Here is a 24,765-nt window from a genome sequence, read left to right as displayed (position 1 = left end):
AAGAAAGGGAAGGGGGAGGAGCACCATAGGGAGGTGATGGGCAGGTAGGGAGATGAGGTGAGAGAGAGAGAAACAGGAAAGGGGAAATGGTGAAGGTGAGGAAGAGGGCAATTCACTGTTATGCCATCACGATGAAGGTTACCCAGACAGAATATTTGTTTCATCTGATCTCCTTGCCTGCCCAGTTTCACCCATCACCTGCCATCTTGTACTTCCTTCTTCCCTCCCCCAACTTCTCCCCTTCCTTCTCAGTCCTGAAGAAGGGTGTCAGCCCAAAATGTTGAATGTTTACTCTTTTCCACAGATGCTGCCAGTCCTGCTGAGTTCCTCCAGCATTTTGTATTTGTCCCACCTTTCTTTATATTCACTGTCATTTCAGGTGACTTCAGGACATTGAAATACTCCTTATATTAAGTCTATCATCTTTAAAAGTTTCTCAAACTTTCATGAATGTCCCTAACAAGTTTGCACTCAATCTGCCAGTGCAGTCATGTGTCAGCAGCGTGAATAGCAGCAGGCGCAACACGCAGCCCCGGGGGAACACCAGTGCTCAGTGTGACGAGTTGTAATTGTTGCTGCCAACATAGACAGCAATTTATTCAGTTACGCAACATTCACCTCTGGTGTCTCTGGAGTCACTTAAAGGCTTAGCAAGCAAACTGCTTTTCTCCAAAGACATTAGCAAACCAAACAATTCAATTGCTCCATGATGCAAGTCTATTGTCATGATATAGATATAAAAAAAGTTAAACGAGAGAATGCTTCTCCAAACCAGGGCATAAGCACAACAGTACACATAACATACTAATTTCTGAAAGGAAGGACAAAAATCTACAAATGAATTATGCATAATGTAAAATGCATAAATTAAATATTGTAAGATACAAAACAGATTAACCAATAACACTTCGAATGTGATGCTGCAGGAAGTTCAGAAGATTAATGACCTGGGGAAAGAAACTGTTTCCCATCCTGACCGTTCCTGTTTTTATGCATCATGGTCTCCTGCCTGATGGTAGAAAGTCCAAGAAGATGCTGGATAGATGAGCTGGATAGTTAATAACACTAAGGGCCCTATGTACGCAGCACTCCTGATAAATGTCCCCGATGGATGGTAGGGAGACCCCTATCACCCTCTCAGCCATTCTCAGAGCTTTGTAGGGGCTTCTGGTTTGATGATCAACGCTCCCATATCAGACAGAGATGCAGCTTGTCAGGACACTCTCAATAGTGCTCCTATAAAATTGTTAAGATGGTGGGCAATTACAGAATGCAGCTTTTATGTTACTGTTAAATCCAGATACAAGTCCCTCATGTGGAATGATAACTAACTTCTCTGGTTCCCTAATGTTTTCTGGGTTACTGACCCCTTGGCCAGACCACATCCTAGGAACACACCCCCTGCTTTTTGGCTGTTACATAAAAATATACAGAATTTTTATATACAGCATACAGTGAAAGAAAACAGGAACTGCAAATTCAAAGCAGTGACAAATAATTGCAAAATTTTTCAAATTTTAAGCTTCAAGTAAAATTTCTTATTTAATTACAGTAAAAACAATTTTCATCAACAGATTTAGAGCGTACATTAGTGGTCCAACTGTTCGCTACTTCATTGCTGTTTCACCTTTCAATGAGACGAGTTTGGTGCAGTGATATCAGCTTCTCAACATCAGGCAGAATGTCGCTCAGAAAAGTCTCAGATCTCTACGTTCAGTCATTTGCAATCTGCTTCATTGCTTTGAAAGAAGGTTGGCAACTGTACTGAAACAATGCTCCACTAAATATGTTAGAAAGGCAATAAAGAACAAATTGATCAGTTTCCACAGTGCAGGATATCATTCAGAGATTTCTTTCTGCAATCAAGTCGATATGATTCTTTGGAACCTTGGCTTCACTTCAAAGTCATTTTGTAGTGAGATTAGTTCTTCCTCCACCTTTCCTGTTAATTCTACATTAGAAGTGTTCAACAATGGATTAATTACCCAATCTGGAATTTGGATTGACAGAAGATCCTGAAATCTCTGACAATTCTTTTTACAGCTCACCCAGGTAGGTACTGTATGCTTGAAGATCATCATCTGGTATTCTTCCTTTCTCATCTTCCTTTCTCTTCCAACTCAGAGACTCAGAAATTGGAAAAGGTCGTGACTTGGACAGAAATGTTGAGACAACTGATTTGACTTTGATAAGATTCATATCATTTCCTGGTCAATGAAGTCTGATTTCATTAAACTTGGCAAATACTGTCATTCTGATAAATAAACGTGATGCCGAATATTCTTGAGTTGATTACTAAATGAAGCAGTCAAGGCTTCAAAGAATTTTATCATAGTTTCAGTAAATGCATAAAAGCATCTCAGCAATGTTCTTTTTGAGATCCATGAGACTTGTGTGTGTCACAGCAAGCATTCAAACTGTTCATCATTCTCAATACAAAGCTCTTAAACTAGTTGAGAATTGAGAGAATGAGGCTTGATTTTATTTACTAATGTGATACTTGTAACAGCATTTAATGGTTTGTGCATCTGATCACTTAGGTTTTTTGTGACAAGATGTTGTCTGTGAATCATACAGTGAATGGTAAATACGAGGGGTGATCGATAAGCTCGTGGCCCAGGGTAGGAGTCAATTTTAGAAAACCTAGCACATTTATTTTTCAACATAGTCCCCTCCTACATTTACACGCTTAGTCCAGCCGTTGTGGAGCATACGGATCCCTTCTTTGTAAAAGTGGTCCACAGCAGGGGTGATTGATAAGTTCATGGCCTAAGGTAGGAGGAGATGAGTTACATGCACGTGCAGTTCAACTCGAGTGAAAATACAGGAAGTTTGTAGTTAATAATTCATCTCTTTCTACCTTAGGCCACGAACTTATCAATCACCTCATGCTGTGGACCACTTCTGGAGGTCCAAGATGCTGATTTCTACAAAGAAGGGATCCGTATGCTCCACGACCGCTGGACTAAGTGTGTAAATGTAGGAAAAATAAATGTGCTAGGTTTTCTAAAATTGACTCCTTCTACCTTAGGCCATGAACTTATCAATCACTCCTCATATGTTAGGAACAGGATTTCTTGTAAAAGTAATAATCCCATGGAAGTGCCCTGTCATCGACGTTGTCTCATCTGCTGCACAAGAATGTTGGAGAGTGGAATATCCTGCTCTTTGGAAAATTGCTCAACACTACAAAGTATTGGTTGACCACCCATTATCCGAAATGTTTGGGGTCAGAAATGTTTCAGATTTTGGAATTTGGATTTTCAAATATATAATGAGATAGCTTGCGATCAAGCAACATCTTTGAAGTTATGTGCTACCGGTGAGCAATCTTTTGTTTTAAAAATGTTCATCCTATACATGTACTTAACACTAAAAATAATTACATACTATTAATATAATAATATAATGTGTGCAGGGTAACTAGTGCAACACAGCAGCATTGGGAGAATACCTGAATCAGCTACTGAATAACAAACAATAGGCTTTCAGTCTCCACCCACAGCGCCATAGTTTCATGGAAAGATTACAGTACACTGTATTTGTACTGTACTTGTTTCAGGTTTTATGTAAGATATATTTTTTTTAAATCACCATTGCAAACTTGTTCTGGTGTTTGATTTTTATCAGCGACCATCTCAGCAAACTTCTCTGATCAGCAAACACTATCTTTAAAATTTCTTAAATCTTTAAAAATTGAATGTTATGCTTTTCAGAAATTTCTGTAATCACCCTGCTGAATATTCAGAAATTCCTTCAATTTTCAATTGGTCATGATAGATTTTTGCTTGCTTCATGATCAGCATACCGTCAAGCAGCACGTGTTCACTGCCACTGATGAACCCACTCTTTCAAGGTGATTTGAGAGCTTCATTTTTCACTTTATGCAGTGTTTTTCCATTCTTCATTAAACTCTGTTCATTACTCATGAGGTCACTTCTCAGAACTCTGTGAAGCGCAGAGTCCAGTGCATTGCTTGGGAACCTTCATGGCAACTTGTGGAATTTTCCATTTGTGGTGTCATGAAAATTCAAAGACAAAGTTCGGATTTTGGAGGTTTTCAGATTTGGGCATTTTGGATAAGGGGGTAATCGAACTGTACTGATTCCGACTTCCAATCTATTTTCACTTCCCTTGCAAATAACTTTTGACACATTGTCTAGGAGAACTGACTCATCCAAACACAAAGCAAATTATTTTATTCTAAGTAATGTGTCTTCGACATTCTCAGACATTTCATCTCTTCAGCTTTGAAAAGAGCTGTCACTGAGAATTACTTTAATTATTTGGTCTGGAAACTTATGCAAAATCGTACTCAGAACCTCTCTTGCTGCTGGCAGCATCAGTTCTTCTCCAATTGTATGGGGCTTTCCAGATTTAACAATGAGCAAAGAAATGTTGTATGAAGCTCACAAACCATCACCATCTTGTTATGAAGTGCTAGCAAACATGTTTTTAAGTGTCCATTTCTGGAAGTTTTCACAAAATGACTGGAAATAAGCCAAGTTCTTGTTTGCTTTATCAAAGCACATTCTCTTCAAATGTTCAAGGAGCCTGAACAGTTTCATTTCTTCATTTGAAAACAAAAGCTTTTTCACACAACAGACACATTGGCTGCTATTGGGTGCTTGGTGCTGGTATAAATCCACATTTCGGATACTCCATATTGTACTGTGTACACTTCTTTTTCATTTGATCTTCTGCCATGTTTGATATGGATTAACTATGGTCCATCACCTATACTGTTTATGTACAATCTCAAGTGCAGTGATCAATAAACGGGAAAGTTATGACGTCATCTCAGCTCAGGCAAAACAGACCCTCTGCCTGTACATACGAAAAGTGGAGCAGCACTATCTCAGCTGGGCTGTGGACTGGAGAAATGCACTCAAGACCATTTGAAAAGGCAGATTCTGAACTTTACCCCATCGAATGCCAGAATTGCATCACTGCATGGTTAGGTTACGGAAATTGCACTAGCTAACACTGTACTACAGTAGTGAACAGCAATAATGTGTGGGCCAGGCCTGGAAATAACATGATTTCCTCAGTCCAGATGTCTCACGATATGCCAAATACACAAGTATCACATTGTTTTTCAGTAACTACCAGTCACTTCAAGCAAAGTCTAATAGAACGGTGGGCTAGCGAAAATTGATGTGATCATTTTATTCAAATATGAGGCACTGTGGATTAAATCCTTATAATAAGCAATTCATTTCTTAGATTAAACCTGCAATCTCTCAGGTTTAAAAAAAATTTCTTTTTTGTATTTGCAGTTTGTTGTCTTTTGCACATTTCGTTTCTCCGTCCTGTTGGATGCGGCCTTTTATTGATTCCATTGTGTTTCAAGGTGAATCTCAAGGTTGTATATGGTGACACAATGTATATATACTTTGGTAATAAATTTACTTAGAACTTTGATAATACTAACTACATGAATTATATTTACTGAGGCAAGATGTTTCCCAAAACTAAATTTCTAAATCATTTGGCAGATTCAAGAATCTGATCCCCATGTGAGTACAATATGGTGAAATGAACACAAGTTCAATTTGTACAGAATTTGGAACTAGAATCAAGTAAACTGTAAGCAAAGACTTAAATCCCACATTGCTTAAATATTTGAAAAGGGTGTTAACTGAAAAATAGCACTAAACAATTCACTCTACTGCTCTCCTGCTGAATGCAAAGCAGATTCTGAACTTGGATGGCAGATTCTTCACCACTGAGTTTTGCAATGTCTCTGCCCTTTAGCAGAGCTTACAGCCCCAATCAGATGTCTGCGATTTTTGATTATTTCTCACCTTTTCTAAACTCAGTCAGGTGCGATAATGCAATGGAAGCTATTTGTACATAGGCTGCTATGGTTTTTGTCTGCAAACTTCATGGAAATTTGCCCTGCTAATATGATGAAATGAATACCGAGGCTTTGGGCCTACTCTGGGGATTTGGGTCTAAGGACTCGGTTTGGTTCAGAATGCTGTTGTTGCTCACTTCTATTGTTTATATGATTTGTGTTTTTCCTCTTTCTCTGTGGAACTCGTCTTAATTTTTTTTTAAACTTGGGTTCTTTCAGGTCTTTTGCTTTGTGATTGCCTGTTAGCAAACAAATCTCAAGGTTATATAATTTATACATTCTTTGATAATAAATGCACTTTGAATCTGTGACTTTTATAAATTAATTGATGCCTTCCTATGTAATGGGAAATTTTTTATCCAAAGTACACTTAAATTCTACAACATGACAACTGACCCCAGGTTGGGAACCCCTGGTCTATGGACCCCTTGCTTAATGGTGTTGGACCACGACACAAGGGTTGGCAACCCCTGCAATAGATTGAGTTTGATGTTACTTTGATGTTAAGCCCCTTTTTTAAAAAAAAAATTAAAACTATGCAAAATTTAAGCTACAATTTACACAAGTTTAAACACAAAATCAGTACAATATTTTCATTACAGAATGTCGACCTCTAACTAATTATCATATTAAAACAAGACCATACGCTGGCATTAAGTTGCTTTCACAGGTTTTTCTTTGTAATCGAACTTCGCAACACAGATCATGGGATCCCAACCAGGAGAAAAAGTTATGCCTGTATATTTCAGAATCAGGTTTAATATCACTGGCTTATGACTCTCCCACTATAGGAAACTACTCTCCACATCCTTTCACCATTTGATAAGTTTCAATTAGGTCACCCCTCATTCTTCTGAATTCTAGTGAATACAGGACTCTGTTTGGTTCAGTGAATTGATTGCCATGTCATATGAAGAGTGTTTGATGGCTCAGACACAGGACCAGAGCCATCAAACACTCTTCATATGACTAGGCAATCAATCCTGGAATCGCTTTTGTGAACATCCTTCGAACTCTCTCCAGTTTCAGCACATCCTTTCTAAGACAGGGGCCCAAAACTGCTCACAATGCTCCAAGCGAGGCCTCACCAGTGCTTTATAAAGTCTCAACACTATATCCTTGCTTTTATATTCCAGTCCTCTTGAAACGAATAGTAACATTGCATTTGCCTTCCTCACCACAGACTCAACCTGCATATTAACCTTTAGGGAATCCTGCTCAAGGACTCCCAAGACCTTCTGTGTCTCAAGTTTTTGTATTTTCTCTCCATTTAGAAACTAGCCAACCCTTTCATTTCTTCTACCAAAGTGCATGACCATACACTTCCCGACACTATATTCCATCTGCCATTTTTTACCCATTCTCCTAATCCAAGTCCTTCTATAGCCTCACTACTCCCTCAAAACCACCTGCCCCTCCACCCATCTTCATATCATCTGCAAATTTTGCAATAAAGCCACATGTTGTACTGAATATGAAAGGACTAGGCCATGGTTTTGCCCGTTTACAACTGCTTGGAGACAGTTGTCAGAGCCGGTGCAGTGTGGCATCCAGGCTGGAATCTGTGCTGCCTTTCCCCCCCACCCAAGTGTTCAATCAGGAGAAGACAAACTATATTGTGGTCGTCTGCAGATTTTGGTGGCATTGGATGGCTTGAGTTTGGAATCTTATTGAGTGGCTGTATCTGTCCATCTTCTACGTGCTATGTGTGCTTTGTACGTACACAGACACACCAAATAGTTAAATTAAACTAATTAAATTAGTACAAAAATAGAAATAAAGTGAGGTAGTGTTCATGGGTTCAATGTCCATTCAGAAATCTGATGGCAGAGGGGAAGAAGCTGTTCCTGAATTACTGAGTGTGCGCCTTCATGCTGCTTCACCTCCTCCTGATGGTAGCAATGAGAACAAGGCACAAGCTGGGTGATGGGGGACCATATTGATAAACAACACTTTTTTGAGGCATCACTTCTTTAAGATGGCCTAGATACGATGGAGTCTAGTACCCACATTGGAGCAAATTTTCCAATTTTCTGCAGATCACTTCGATTCTGTGCAGTCGCCCCCTCCTCCATACCAGACGGTGATGCAGCCAGTTAGAATGCTCTCCACTGTACATCTGTAGAAATTTGAGGGTTTTTTTGGAGTCAAACCAAATCTCCTCAAACTCCTAATGAAATATAGTAGCTGCCGTGCCTTCTTTGTAGCTGCATCGATATGTCAGGTCCAGGTCAGATCCTCAGAGATACTGACACCCAGGAACTTCCGCTTGGACTTATCACAGTATTAGCTTCAGTTACGTGCCAGACACAGATTAGCATCTTTGTGTGAATTTTTCCAAATAATAAATTATTTATTTGCTGCCAGTTATCCTATAATATTTTGCTATATACTCAGAACAAGAGATGTCACTTACTGTACACTGGGACCACCCGTTTGTCCTCCTTCACTGTAGGTTTTGCAGATGGACAGATTACAGTACAGGGCACTGTCAGATCCCATTTCTGGACACTCGGAAATCGGTCTGTAATCCACTTATCACCGGGAGTTCTGTTGGGATTTAACCCTGCTTTATATTCCACAATTATCGATGCGTTGTTACACGTTGTACTGCAGGTCACCTCCAGGGACTCCCCGAATTCCACAGCTTGGCGACTCGTATTCACCAGAACCTCAAATCCGTACACTTCATCTGCCAGAGAAACAATCACAATCAGTACCGGAACATTGAACCCATTTAAACAAAAGACATGATAAAAGTCATGGCACAGTTTTAAATTACCATCTCAGTAAGGCCACCAGTTCTTGAAAGGTAGACGCCATTAATGTCCATCTGTTACCAGACAGAGCACACATACTCTACTGAGAGTCCCATGTTCATCTAAGCACAGGAGTTCCCAAGCATTTTGATGCTGTGAGCCCCGTACCATTAACCAAGGGGTCTATGGACCCCCGATCTAGAATCTGCATTAACACAGCAGTTCAGTGATGGATTCTGCATTCAAAGACATGGAAGCTGTGAACTTTGGACATGTACTTCACCACAAACTCACCAAACGCATTATTTAGGAAATAGTTTAAGCCCAGGAGCCACCTGTCCCCACATGGGGTTCGGCCTATAACTCCACTCTCTGCAGCTACGGTGACCAGCAGAAATAACCTGATTATAGCTTCAAGAACAAGGGGTGGGGGAGGTAATTATGAAATTCAATAGTCCAATTTACATTTCATGAATACCCAAGACAGATTGGAAACGAGAGTGGTTTCATGTGTGAAGGATTTTTAGAATAAATGGCAACTGATAGGCCTAAACCAGGGGCAGGAGCTTAATGCCTTACATTTATATCTAATTAAGTGAAATACAGGGGCAGCACAGTAGTGTAGTGGTTAGCGCAATGCTTTACAGTGCCGGTGACACGGGTGCAATTCCCACTGCTTCCTGTAAGGAGTTTGTACATTCCTGTTTCCTCGTTCTTCCATTCCTCCACGTACTCCAGTTTACACCTACAGATGTACTGGTTGGTAGGCTGTTTTACCATTAAAAATTGTCCCAGGACTAAACTCGGATTACATCGGGAGACTGCTCGCGGTGCAGCTTGAAGGGCCTATTCTGTGCTGTATCTCAATAAATGAATACATTTTCAATATTTTAAAATAATTTTTGCTGAGTGCAGACTTCAGAGGCAAATGTTCAAAGTACATGCATTACCGAAGTGTGTATACTGTTTCAACACGTACAGCAGGTCGGGGCAGCATCCGTGGAAACGAGCAGTCAACGTTTCGAGCCGAGACCCTTCTTCAGAACTGAAGAGGGAGGGGGCAGGGGCCCTATAAAGGTGCCCGGGAGGGGGGAAGGCTGGCGGGTGTCAGGTTAAATACCGTCTGGGTAGCCTCCAGCCCCTTGGCATGAACATTGAATTCTCCAACTTCTGGTAATTCCCTCCCTCTCCCTTCACCCATCCCAGTTTGACTCTGCCTCCTCCTCCAGCTGCCTATCACCCCTCTCATGATTCTGCCTTCTTCTACTACAGTGCTTTCACCTTACATTCCTTCTTCACCCTTCCTGCCTATCCCCTCCCTGTTTCCCCTCCCCCACCACTTGATCTTTCCTCTGATTAGTTTTTAACCTGACACCCACCAGCCATCTCCTTCCCACCCTCCCCCCACCTTCTTTATAGAGCCCCTGCCTCTTCAGTCCTGATGAAGGGTCTCGGCCTGAAACGTTGACTGCTTGCTTCCATGGACGCTGCCAGACCTACTGAGTTCCTCCAGCTTATTGTATGTGTTGATTTGACCGCAGCATCTTCAGTGTACTTTGTGTGTATACTATTTACAACCTGGAGGTTCATCTCCTTATAGGCAACCACAAAACAAAGAAACCATTAAAAAAAAAGGCCGTGCAAACAATAAAGGTAAATAACATTCAGAACTAAAATTCACGAAAGAGAGTCTGCAGTGGAAAGTAGTACATGTAATGTCTAAATATCTGCTATAAGATTTCCCCATAACAGACTATGGAACAAGGTCAGAGCAAGTGTACCTGGAGGACAAATAGTGAACCAGATTACTTGCTGGTTTCACGAAAGAACACATTGTCTGCAAATAAAATGTCAATTTTCAGAGAAGTTGGAAACCTGTAGCTATTGCTCTTCACTCAGTACAGCATCTACGGAATTAAGAACTTGAGGACAGGACAGATATGAGTTTCAGGAGAACATTAGTAAACATACAGAATTAGTAACTAAATGACAGAAGAGGAGCAAACCAGATAAATGAGAAAAATAAGATCATTTTTATAAGGTTCAGACTAAACAGTCCGAATACTCAAGTACAGTAAAGTCTGCAGAGGCTGGAAATCCAACACAACACACACATGATGCTGGAGGAAATCAGTAGGTCGGACAGCATCTTTGGAAATAAACAAACAGTCGATGTTTCAGTACGAGACCCTTCTTCGGGACTCCACAGGACCATAAGATATAGGAGCAGAATTAGGCCATTTGGCCCATCGAGTCTGCTCCACCATTTTACCATAGCTGACCTATTTTCCCTCTCAGCCACCATCTCCTGTCTTCTCCTCACCCTGACCAATCAAGAATCTATCAACCTCCGCCTTAAATATAGCCTATGACTTGGCCACCACAGTTGCCTTTGGCAACCAGTTCCATAGATACTCCACTCTCTGGCTGTGAAATTCCTACTCATCTATTTTCTAAACAGACATCCTTATTCTGAGCATGTATCCTTGGGTATGTATCCTTCAGTCTTAGCCCCTCCACCCCATCTTAGGAAACATCCTCTCCATTCAGACCTTCCTCACTACCAACTCAAAAGAATACCACCAATATATACAATCCTAGTGCAAATGAGGCTGAAAGTTAATGCACATATATAACACGAGAATGAATGCATGGATAAAAGACTGGTGAGGAAAAGAAGAGGCAGCTGCACCATTTCTGGGACAGGAACCAACGGTTCCATCCCTGGTCAGAATGCATTTCTAGGGAGGACTCCTGCCCCATTACAATGGAGCCAACACAAGCTTGAATACACCTTCCACCTGGGCACTTTCGTAGCTAATCAAAAACAAAAAAAATCTGCAGATGCAGGTCAGGCAGCATCTATAGAAAAGAGTAAACAATCAACATTTTGGGCTGAGACCCTTCTTTAGGACTAAGGAGGAAGATAGAAGATGCCTGAATTAAAAGTGGGGACTGGACAATAGGAGAAAGGGAAGGACGAGGGGACCCAGGTGAAAGTAATAGGCAGGTGAGAAGAGGCAAGAGAATGGAGGAATTTTTTTCACTGGAGGAGAAATCGATATTCATACTCTCTCCGGCCCTGTTCACCCTGTACACATCAGACTTCCAATATAACTCGGAGTCCTGCCATGTGCAGAAGTTCGCTGATGACACGGCCATAGTGGGGTGTGTCAGGAATGGACAGGAGGAGGAGTATAGGAAACTGATACAGGACTTTGTGATATGGTGCAACTCAAACTACCTGCGTCTCAATATCACCAAGACCAAGGAGATGGTGGTGGACTTTAGGAGATCTAGGCCTCATATGGAGCCAGTGTTCATTAATGGAGAATGTGTGGAGCAGGTTAAGACCTACAAGTATCTGGGAGTACAGTTAGACGAGAAGCTAGACTGGACTGCCAACACAGATGCCTTGTGCAGGAAGGCACAGAGTCCACTGTACTTCCTTAGAAGGTTGGCGTCATTCAATGTCTATAGTGAGATGCTGAAGATGTTCTATAGGTCAGTTGTGGAGAGCGCCCTCTTCTTTGTGGTGGCGTGTTGGGGAGGAAGCATTAAGAAGAGGGACGCCTCACGTCTTAATAAGCTGGTAAGGAAGGCGGGCTCTGTCGTGGGCAAAGTACTGGAGAGTTTAACATCGGTAGCTGAGTGAAGGGCGCTGAGTAGGCTACGGTCAATTATGGAAAACCCTGAACATCCTCTACATAGCACCATCCAGAGACAGAGAAGCAGTTTCAGCGACAGGTTACTATCGATGCAATGCTCCTCAGACAGGATGAAGAGGTCAATACTCCCCAATGCCATTAGGCTTTACAATTCAACCGCCAGGACTTAAGAACTTTTTAAAAGCTATTATTAATGCTTTTTGAGAGAGTGATTTAGATGCATATCATACTTTTACTGAGTTAAGTATTGTATGTAATTAGTTTTGCTACAACAAGTGTATGGGACATTGGAAAAAAATGTTGAATTTCCCCATGGGGATGAATAAAGTATCTATCTATCTATCTATCTATCTGCAGCTTGCTGGACCAAATACTGAGTTCTCCAACTTTAGCTATCTTGCTCTCTCTGCATTAGACATAGCATTTTCCACTGAAATTATTCATCTGTGATAATAGTTCTGTTTCTCTATTTGGTATGCCCTTGACTGCTTGACACATCTCTCAACTCTGCTATTAACAGTAGACAACAGACAAAAGAAATGAATAATCACCCTCCAACTACCAGATTAAATCAGATCTCATCCAATCAGAGATATTCCCTCTGTCCTATCCAAGTCTCCCTCCAGCCTTTTCTGCAATTCAAAATTAACCCATTTCTTCTCCCTTCCATTCTGACAAAGAGTTTTTAGTTTTTCTTCTCACAGATGCTGCCTGAGCTGGTGAGTACTTCAAGCATTTTTATCTTTACTCAAGTCTACATGTATCTGACGTCATCCATGGTTAGGGTCTGTCACATTTTCAATCCGTATGATATGAAACCTTTCCACAAGAACACAAGCAAGCAGGAGGTCACCAGACACCTCAAACCATTTCCATCATTATGATCTATGTCGTCCTGTCTTAATTCCCATCTTCTTCAATTCTCTGAACTTACAAATATTTATCTATCCCCACCTTAAATATACCTCACATTCCAGCATCCACCACCTTTGGAGGCAGAAAATTCCAGAGATTCATTATTCTCCTCAGTGCCAGCATCAGGGAGGAGGTACAAGCACCCAAAGGCACACACTCAACGATTCAGGAATAGCTTCTTCCTCTCTGCCATCACACATCTGAATGGACATTGAACCCAGGAACACTACCTCACCATGCTGGTCTTTCCTCTTTGCCCCACTTATTTAAAAAAAATACATGTTAATTTACTGTAAATTCATTTTATTATATATTGCAATTACTGCTGCCACATGACAACAAATGCCAGTGATATTCACAACAAATGCCAGTAATTTAAACCTGATCCCTCAAAAGAAATTTCTACACAGCTCAATTTTAAATAACTGGCCTCTTATTTTTCCAGCTATGTTCTCAGTTCTTAACTCTCCCACTACAAGAACATCTCAACATCTACCGAAACCCCTTTGGAAACTTGGCTACTTGTACATCTGCTCGTTAATGCAAATACCTAATCAGCCAATCAGGAAGGTGACAGGAGCTTATAACCATGTAGTGTGCAGAAGAGCATCTCTTAATGCACTACACGATGAACCTTGAAGTAACTAGGCTACAGCAGCAGAAGACCACACCGGGGTTCACTCCTGTACCTAATAAAGTGGTTCCTGAGCACATGTGTTAGTGGGTGGAGGTGTTGATCAACGATACTGTTTGGGGAAAGTAACCGTTCTTGAGTCGGGTGTTCCCGGTGTGGGTGCCACATAGTCTCTCCTCACTGACGCGAGTGGGACAAGCAGTCCATGAGCAGGGTGGGTGGGATCTCTCATGACATTCGTTGCTGGCCTTTTCCCAGCATCTTTCTGTTTGTATTTTCTTGATGATGGGCAAGCCAGTGCCAGTGATGCAATGGGCAGTCGACTACCTGTGGTAGAATTTTTCCTGTCTGCTGCAATGCAGTTTCTGTACCAATACAGCAATTCACAATGCTCTCGACCATCTATCTGTAGAATGCTGCAAGTATTGATGTGCATAGTCCAGTCTCCCCAGAGAGCAGAGGTACTGGCGAGTTCTCTTGATTGTGTCAACCTTTCATGGAAAATATTGACTTGGTTTGATAACATCTCCACCTCCCTGCACACTACTTATGTTTCCTTTGTTTATTTACTCTTGCAGTTAGCCAAACTAACAATGCTCCCACTCCCACTGCTCAGTTTTGAGGCAGAGTTCCACTTTGGTCTATCCTATCCAACTACAAGAGCTTCTTCCACATCTTTATAGTATCAAGTAAAGTAACATCATGCTAGGGGGATGCTTTACAGTAGCAGGGACTGGAAGTCTGGTGCAGACTGATCAGAATCAGGTCTATTATCACCTGCATGTGACATGAAATTTGTTCACTTAGCAGAGCAGTTCAATGCAATACATACTCTAGCAGAGAGAGAAAAAAAATAATAAATAATAATAAATAAACAAGTAAATCAATTACATATATTGAATAGATTATTTAAAAATGTGCAAAATCAGAACAAAAAGTGAGGTAGTGTCCAAAGCTTCAAAGTCCATTTAGGAATTGGATGGCCTAGGGGGAAGAAGCTGTTTCTGAATCGCTAAGTGTGTGCCTTCAGGCTTCTGTACCTCCCACCTGATGGTAACAGTGAGAAAAGGGCATGCCCTGGGTGCTGGCGGTCTTTAATAATGGACGCTGCTTTTCCGAGACACCGCTCCCTAAAGATGAATGCTGCTAAATAGAGGGATTCTGGATAAAAGCCTGCTAGCTTCCTCTCCCAGAAAGCTTAAACTGGGGAAGAAGCTGGTCTTTCAGCTGGACAATGACACAAAGCACACTGGAGTGGCTTCAAATAAAGAAAATTAATGTCCTTGAGTAACTCAGTCAGTCCTGACCTTAACTCAATCAAACATCTCTGGCAAGACCTCAAGATTGCTGTCTATCACCGCTCCCCAACTAATCTGGCACAGCTTGAGCAATTTTGCAAGGGGGAATGGGCACATATTACTCCATCACATCGTACAAAGATAATAAGAGACTTATACAAAACGATTAGTGGTTGTAACAGTTGCAAGAGGTGGTTCAACTAAGTACTAAGGGGGGGGGGTGAATATTTTTGAACTGCTGACATTTCAGTTCTTGTATTTTTAGTTTTTCATGCTTCACTATTTTCCCTGTTTATTTTTGGCTCCACCGTGAAAAATGGAGCATGAAATTCACAAATAAAAATTTTCAATTAAATTAATCAAAATCCCTGGTTGTAATACTCAATGTGCACAAAGGGTTGGGGGCTGAATATTTTTTCAAGGCATTGTATCTCCCAGTTTGTTTTGGTATCACATGCAAATTTTCTATGAGAAAACATTTTCTCCCTTCTTGTGAGTCATAGTCAAACTGCACAGAAAGAGGTCCTCAGCTGAACTGGTCCATGCCTATCTAAGCCAGACCCATTCGACTGCATTTGGCCCATATCCTTCTAAACCAGGGATTCCCAACCTTTTTGATACCATCCTCATCACACTCTACAGGGGCTGCATTGAGCATCCTGAGCAGCTGCATCACTGCTGGTTCAGAAATTGCACCATCTCAGATCGCAAGACCCTGCAGCGGATAGTGAAGTCAGCTGAGAAGATCATCAGGGTCTCTCTTCCCACCATTACAGACATTTACACTATATGCTGCATCCGCAAAGCCAACAGCATTATGAAGGACCCCAAGCACCCCTCATACAAACTCTTCTCCCTCCTGCCATCTGGGAAAAGGCACCAAAGCATTCGGGCTCTCACAACCAGACTATGTAACAGTTTCTTCCCCCAAGCTATCAGACTCCTCAATACCCAGAGCCTGGACTGACACCAACTTGCTGCCCTCTACTGTGCCTATTGTCTTGTTTATTATTTATTGAAATGCCTGCACTGTTTTGTGCACTTCATGCAGTCCTGGGTAGGTCTGTAGTCCAGTGTAGTTTTTTTTTGTGTTGTTTTTACATAGTTCAGTGTAGTTTTTGTACTGTTTCACGTAGCAACATGGTCCTGAAAAACGTTCTCGTTTTTACTATCTACTGTACCAGCAGTTACGGTCAAAATGACAATAAAAAGTGACTTGACTTGACTTCATGAACCAATACTATTAAGCAAAAGGGGTTCATGGACCTCAGGTTGGGAACCCCTGTTCTGAACCTTTCCTATTCATATTCCTGTGCAAATATTTTTAAATGTTGTGAATGTACCTGCCCAACTCTACCTCTGGCAGTTTGTTCCATCAATTGACCATAGCCTGGGTGAAAAAATTGTCCCTCAAGTTTCTGTAAAATTTCTCCCTTCCCATCTACAACCTCTGTTCTCTTGATCTGGATTTCCCCAGCCCTGGGAAAATGGCAGTGTATATATAGATATACCTTATCTATCTCTCTCACAATTCTTTACACCTCTACAAGACCTCCCTTCATTCTTCTGTCCAGTCTACTCAGTGTAGCTGGGCCTGTACTCAAATGCCAGTGTCTTTGACCTCTCTCTATAACCTAATCCCTGCTGGCTACACCCTCAAACCTTTTCTGCACTTTCTTATTGCAGAGTGACCAGAACTGAACACAACGATCCAAATATTGCCTCAGCAACATCTTCTACAACTACAACATAACACCCCAACTTCTACATGCCCTGACTGATGAAGAGCAGCATGCCAAAAGCCTCATCAGCTTGTCTACCTGTGACACCACATTCAAGGAAACACGTACCTGTACTCCTAGCTCCCTCTGTTTTGCAACACTCCCCAGAAGCCTACCAACAACTCTGAAAGTAGTAACATGATTTGTCTTCCCAAAATGCAATTACCTGAATTGATTTTTTTGGTCTTTTGCTGCCTGATCCAAAAGGCTTCCCAGTCTTTGTGTGCTTAGTCCACTGCTCTACTCTCTCTACACCTATGACTCTGTGGCTAGGCACAGCTCAAGTGCCATCTATAAATTTGCTGACAATACAACTATTGTTGGCAAAATTTCAGATGGTGACAAGAGGTTGTATAGGAGCAAGCTAATAGAGTGTTGTCACAGCAACAACCTTGCACTCACCATCAGTAAGACCAAAGAAATTATTGTGGGGTTCAGAAAGGGTAAGACAAATGGAACACACACCAGTCCTCAGAGGGATCAGAAGTGGAAAGAGTGAGCAGATCAAAGTTCCTGTATGTTAATGTCACTGAGGATCTATCCTGGAGCCAACAGCTACAGAGAAGGCATGACAGTGGCTATATTTCACTAGGGATTTGAGAAGATTTTGTATGTCACCACAAACACTAAAAAACAAATGTACCATGGAGAGCATTCTAACTGGGCAGTATCACCATCTGGTATTGGGGGCAGTGGGGGGGGGGGGGGGTGCTACTGCAAGGGATCGAAGTAAGTTGATGCAGAGTTGTAAACTTAGTCAGTTCCACCATGAGCACTAACTTCTGTAGTATCCTGGACATCTTCAAGGAGCGATGTCTCAAAAAGGTGGCATCCATCAATATCAACCCCCATCACCCAGGTCATGACTTGTTCTCATTACTACCATCAGGAGGAAGGTACAGAAGCCCAAAGACACACATTTAATGATCCAGAAACAGTTTCTTCCTGCATGAACATTACATCACTATATTTTTCTTTCTATTTGTGCACTGCTTTTCAAACTATATATATTTTGGTTTTTTTTCTCTATTATTATCTACTGCCGTCGCAGAGTCAACAAACTTCACAACATATACTGGTGATATTAAACCTGATTCTGATTCCTGTGGCACCAACTCTGCCCTACTTTTCAATTTAACAATATTCTCAACCTCCTCTGTAAACCACAGGCTGTGGGTTCCTCAGGGAATCCCTCTTTCTAATTGAGACAATCCTGCTGAATGTAGACCTCCTGTGTGACTGTCTGCCACTGTTCCACCTACTGACCTGTCTCATCACTTCTTTCCCCCAGTCCGTCTCATTGTGCACTCAATGGCCACATTAGTAGGAACCTGCTGTACCTAACAAAGTGGCCACTGAACGCATGTTCATTGTCTTCTGCCTCTGTAGCCCATCCACTTCAAGGTCTGACGTGCTGTGCATTCAGAGATACTCTTCTGCACACACAGTTGTAATGCCCGGTTATTTGAGTTACTGTCACCTCCTGTCAGCTTGAACCAGTCTAACCATTCTCTTTTGGCCTCTCTCACTATCAAGGTGTTTTTGCCAACAGAACTGCCACTCAGTGTTTTTTTTGGGGGGGGGAGAGATTGCACCATCCTCCGCAAACTGTAGAGACTGTTAAGTGTTGAAATCTCAGGGGATCAGCAGTTTCTGAGATACACAAGCCACCTTGTCTGGCACCAACAATCAGTCTTTGGTCAAAGTCTCTTAGATCACATTTCCTCTCCATTCTGATATTTGGTCTGAACAACTGAATCTCTTGAGTGCGCCTGCATGCATTGACTAGCCGCTACAGGATTGGCTGATTAGATATTTATATTAATTAGCAGGTGCACCAACTACATTTGGAATGCCATGTGGAGTTCTGGTCACCTCTCCACAGGAAGGGTGCAATAAAGATTGACAAGGGATTCTGCAGACGCTGGAGTTCTAGAGCAGCACAGACAATTCTGGAGGAGGTCAACAAGTTGAGCAGCGTCTGTAGATGGGAACGGACAGTCAACATGTCAGGCCGGGGTACTTCATTATTAGGCTTAGTGGTGGTGGTTGGAGGGTGGGGGGGGGGGAGATGCCAGAGTTGGAAGCTGGAGGAAAGGGAAGAGTACTGGCTAGCAGATGCTGGGTGAGGATCAGGTGGTGGGTGGGTGGGTGGGGGGGTTGAAATAAGAAGCTGGAAGCAGATTTGGGGGTAAGGAGATAAGGGACTGAAGAGAAGAGTCTGGTGGGAAGGAGAGTGGACCGTGGGGAAGAGGGGAACCAGAGGGCGGTGATGAGGGAAGCGAAGGAGTGAGAAACCCACTGGAAATGAGAGAAAATAAAGGGTGGGGAGGGGGAAGAATGTTCCCAGGACTAGTAGGGTTTGAGTTAATAAGGAGAGGCTGGATAACATGTGTCCCTTGTTTTACCTGGAGTGTAAGAGGCTGGGAAGTAAACTTGCAGATATTCATAAAATCACAAAGGGCACAGATAGTCCAATCACAAATGAGACAATCCGTAGATGCTGGAAATCCAAGCAACACACGTGCATTAGGGTTAGAGTCCTTCTGAAGGGTCTCAACAGATGCTGCCTAGAAGTGAGAGAGGGAAGGATTTAAAAGAGACCTGAGGGGTAAGCGCAGGGTGGCGAGTAGGTAGAATAGATGTGGGTACAATTCGAATGGTTATCAGGCATTTCAACAGGTACATGGGGCGGCTTAGTATCTCAATGAATTTAAATAATAGTGTCGTCACTTTGTTTAATTGCCCATGTTTTACCTTGAAATCAGTGACTTTGGTCTGGAGATGAACACCCTCAAAATGCATCTGGAATTCTGGCATATTCCCATCACTTGGATCTCCAATCACAAGCGATCTCATTGATCCTTTCTCATTAGTCATATCAAATCTTCCAAGTTCTGTAAAATACTGTTCCAAGTAACAAATCCCATCATAATTCCACGTAACTTCATCTGTTGGGTTCATTAAATCAACATGTAGATTCAAATTCCCCGTGCTTTGTGCAATTTCCTTTAAAACGAAACAAAAATTCCTCGGTAGTTCCCCATTCACTGAAACTTGGCAACCCTACAGCGTAATACAGGCCCTTCGGCCCACAAAGCTGCGCCGAACATATCCTTACCTGAGAAATTACCTAGGGTAACCCATAGCCCCCTATCTTTCTGAGCTCCATCTACCTGTCCAGGGTCTCTTAATAGACCTTATCGCATCATAACCGGCTCTACCGAGGATTCACAGTTTGGCATTCGACTGACAACTCCCTCCTGTACCGTGTTCTTCAACACACGAGGGCAGCTGGTCTCCCGCCAAAATCTCTACCACCTCACGGGCGACGGGCGACGGGTGACGGCAGAGGCGGCTCTGTTGCTGTCCATTTTGTCCGAGGCTTGAAGGCAATCGGACGGGCCGAGTGGGCTCCCCAGCCGCCCGCTCATCCGTCATGTGGCGGGTCCAAGCCAAGTTCGGTCCGGGACTCTGGAAATGAGTTGAATTCTCCTCGCCGCTCGCCCGGAGAACAGGGCGGGCTGTTTGGATTGTGATTGGAAGTTAATCGAACTCGCCATTTCGCGGGGAGCCGGCGAAGTCCGGCAGCGGGGAGGGGGCACAAGTTTTCCCACAGTCAGGGGCACGGGCGCCGGGCGGTCTCGCAAAGTAACCCGCGGCAACAGCTCCGTCCAGGCCGGGCCACGCCACCCGGTCTAGAGACACAATCAGCCCCCAAGACAGCACAGAACTTCAACTAAAGCAGATCTGCTGAAACCTCAAGTCAAACGAATCCTCTTCCACCCGCTCTTCACATCAAACTCTAAGGCAATAATGCAGTTTTTGATATTAAAAAGGAAATGAAAGCATACAACCAATTATAAACCTTAAGCCATAATTACAGGATGAAGTACACAAGAGCACGATAAGAAGTTTATACTAACTTGTTAGTCTGAGAATCAAAATAAAAAGGAATTTCCCGCATACAGGGAATGTAAAACCCATGTCTCTGGCGCCGAGTCGACGTGATCGCTGCTCTTCCAACTTGGAAACTGCGCTCACCGAACCAAGCTGTTAATAGAAATGGCCTCTTATAATGTTCCGGAAACTATTTAAAACCAGTTGCGGAGAAAGCCCCAAGTAAAAATTCCGTCATATGATTCAAAGTTTGATCCGCTCCACGAAGAACGTTTCAACGGGCAGCGACGCTCACACGGGGGAAACTCCAAATAACATTCAATATTTAAGATACGCCCTCTCAGGTTGATAGTTCAACACCAAAGTGGCGATGACCAGTGCTGAGAGGAATGTTCAGACTGCCAACCGCTTTCTATATCAGTGAAATGTTCACATTCATCCTGGGATTTGTCCCGAGTTCAAAGCACAGGGTGCGATGATTTCATCCGGATTCGTATCATTAACAACTCTCCCGCCCCCGCCCCCATTACATTAACCCTCTCCTCTCCCCCACATTCCTATCACATCAATCCCTCCTCACCACTACTCCCCCTCCCATTCTCACCATCCCTGTTGCTCCTTACACTAACCCCTCCTCTGCAATCTCCATATCCATCCTCACTCTCACCCACGGTTAACTCCCTCGCCCACATATTCCCATCATATTAACCCCAGCACCTCCAGATTCTAATTACATTAACCCCTCACCTACTTAAAGTTTACTTAAACCATAAGATATGGGAGCAGAAGTAGGCCATTCGGCCCTTTGAGTCTGCTCCGCCATTCAATCATGGTCTGATCCAATTCTTCCAGTCATCCCCACTCCCCTGCTTTCACCCATATCCTTTGATGCCCTGGCTAATCAAGAACCTATCTATCTCTGCCTTAAATACACCCAATGACTTGGCCTCCACAGCCGCTCGTGGCAACAAGTTCCGCAGATTTACCACCCTCTGACTAAAGTAATTTCTCCGCAACTCAGTTCTAAACGGACGTCCTTCGATCCTGAAATCATACCCACTTGTCCTAGAACTCCCTACCATGGGAAATAACTTTGCCATATCTAATCTGTTCAGTCCTTTTAACATTCTGAATGTTTCTATGACATCCCCCCCTCATTCTCCTGAACTCCAGGGAATACAACCCAAGAGCTGCCAGAGGTTCCTAATACGGTAACCCTTTCATCATGGTACCTATTATAGTAACCCCACCCCCTTACAGTAAACTCAGTGATTTACCCCATACACTCTCTGACTAATGACTGGAAGATTGCGCTGGTGAGCCATGGCGACATCCGGCAGGATACGCACAATATTCCTATATCACTCTCACAGCAATCTGCTTTTCAATCAACGTAATGATCTACAGGTATCACGATGAACTCGGTGGACTTAGCTCTCATGCAAACCAGTGGACAAAGGTCCATTGCCATGCTGGATATGGGACTCCAGGCCAGGAATGAAACCGTCTCTACCGGGTGCAGGTTGGTGGGACTAGGCAGTTTAAATGGTTTGGCATGAACTAGATGGGCCAAAGGGCCTGTTTCTGTGCTGTGCTTTTCTATGACTCTACCTACCATCTTGCTAGCAAATATGCAGTCACTGGAGAACAAAACTGAGGAGCCAAGGGGAAGATTGCTGTATCGAAGGGAAATGAGAAATTGTTGTTTACTGTGTTTTACTGAAGCGTGGCTTACTCCCAGTATGCCAACTATGACAATCAGACCTAAAGGCTTCTCAATGCACAGGATGAACCAAACTGCTGATTCAGAAAAGACAAGAGGTGAAGATGTGTGTTTCGTGATAAACTCTCAGTAGTGCTCCAATGTGGCGGTGTTGTCGAACTCATATTCCTCCAAACTTAAACACTTTATCAATCAAATGACATCTGTCCTATTTACCTAAGGAGTTCATATCCATGATCCTCACTGAAGTTTATATACCACCAGCGGCCAGCTATAATCAAGCACTTGAGATACTGCATTATACCATCTTCAAGCAAGAAACAGTCTTTCCTAACGCATTTCAAATCATAGTCAGGGACTCAACCAGGCATGTTTGAAGAAATCCCTGCCCAATTACCATCAGCATATAACCTGTAGCATCAGAGGTCCTAACACACTAAACCACTGTTATACTAAGATAAGGAATGCCTACCGTTCCATGCCCAGACCGCATTTTGGCAAATCTGATCACTTGGCTGCCCTTCTCCTACCTGCATACAGGCAGAGGCTAAAGAGCAAAGCCCCAGAGATTAGGACAGGATTGCTTTGAATCAGCGGACTGGACCATGTTCAAGGACTCATCTGTGGAGCTGAATAAATACACCATGGTTGTCACAGACTTTGTAAAAACATAGACAAGTGTGCCCCCACAAAATCATTCAGAGTCTTCCCCAACCAGAAACCTTGGACGAACCATAAGCTCCACAATGTGCTGAGGGCCAGATCAGAGGCATTCAAGTCTAGTGACCAAGAAAGTTACAAGAGGTCCAGGGCCTCTGATCTGGCCCCAATAAGACTGTGGATGTCCGGAAAGCGTCTCATGGGAGAAGTATTCAATTCTAGACTAAACTGGAATCAATGAAGGAGGCTCAATGGTTGTGACGGGGCTAGAATGCTGTCGCCTCTTATTAAGTAAAATCAAGCGACATAGGTGACAACTGGGCTTCGCTTCCAGATAAGCTCAATGCCTTCTGTGCTTGCTGTGACCATCAAAACATAGAGGAAACATCATACACCCCCACAGCCCCTGATGCTCCTTTGATTTCAGTCTCTGAGTCTGATGTGCAAGCAGTCTTCAAGAGAGTGAACCCATGAATAGCATTCGGCCTAAACAGGGTACCTGGTCAAGTATTAAACACCTGTGCTGGTTAACTAGCTGGAGTGTTCACTGATATCATCAACCTTTCACTTTAGTAATCTGAGGTACCCACCTGCTTCAAACAGGTTTCAGTTATACCAGTGTCTAGGAAGAATGGTAAACTGCATCAATGACTATCATCCAGTAACACTACAGTGATGAAGTGTTTTGAGAAGTTAGTAATGAAACTAATCAACTTCTGCCTGAGAAGTGCCTTGCTCTTGTTGTTCCTTTTCATGCCTTGTGGTGCATTGGACGGTATTTTTTGCCACATCCTTAACATTATGAGGCCGAGTTGCTAGCTCGACATTCAATCCAGCATGGATGAAAAGTGGGTAAGGGGCCAATTAGATTCGAACCCGGAACCATTTACCTCAAAGTCTGGTGCTGATGCCACTACGCCACTGGCTGACTAAAAGCGACTTGGATCCGCTTCAATTAGCCTACTGGCACAACAGGCCTGCAACAGATGCCATCTTGTTGGCTCTTCACTCAAGCCTGCAACATCTGGCCAGCAAAGATCTAAACATCAGGATACTCTTTATCCACTACAGCTCAGCATTCAATACCATCATCCCCTCAAAATAATAAATAACCATCAAGATGTTGGTCTCAATACCTCATTGTGCAATTGGATCCTCAATTTCCTCACTGGCAGACACCAGTCAGATAGGATTGGCAACAACATCTCCACAATCCCCATTAGCACAGGTGGACCACAAGTCTGTGTGCTTAGCACCCTGCTCTACTCACTTTATACTTATGACTGCGCAGCTAAGTACAGCTTCAATGCCATATTCAAGTCTGCTAATGACCCAACTGTTGTAGGTCAAATCAAAGATGGTGATGAATCAGCAAGCTTGAAAATCTGGCTGAATGGTGACACAACAACAACCTCTCACTCAATGTCAACAAGACCAAGAAACTGATTACAGACTTCAGGAGAAGGAAACCTGAGGTCCATGAGCCAGTCCTTATCGGAGGATCAGAGGTGGAGAGGGTAAGAAGCTTTAAATTCCTCTGTGTTATCATTTTGGACAACCCATCCTG

At 42.9% G+C, this 24,765-nt stretch overlaps 1 protein-coding gene across 1 annotated transcript in view; it reads right to left on the bottom strand.

The window, feature by feature from the left end:
* LOC140740240 (intercellular adhesion molecule 1-like) overlaps positions 1 to 21,748 on the bottom strand; it is a 48,869-nt gene extending 27,121 nt beyond the window's left edge. The window contains exons 1-2 of the mRNA XM_073069341.1: positions 20,842 to 21,748; positions 8,277 to 8,552 (exon numbers count right to left, since the gene is read on the bottom strand). Of these exons, the coding sequence (XP_072925442.1) occupies positions 8,277 to 8,552; positions 20,842 to 20,902 (337 nt within the window). The 5' untranslated portion in view covers positions 20,903 to 21,748. The remainder of the gene's footprint in view (positions 1 to 8,276; positions 8,553 to 20,841) is intronic.
* Positions 21,749 to 24,765: the final 3,017 nt, after the last annotated feature.

Source organism: Hemitrygon akajei, chromosome 16, assembly GCF_048418815.1.
Source record: "Hemitrygon akajei chromosome 16, sHemAka1.3, whole genome shotgun sequence".
NCBI lineage: Eukaryota > Metazoa > Chordata > Chondrichthyes > Myliobatiformes > Dasyatidae > Hemitrygon > Hemitrygon akajei.
This window is presented reverse-complemented; position numbering and strand designations above follow the sequence as displayed.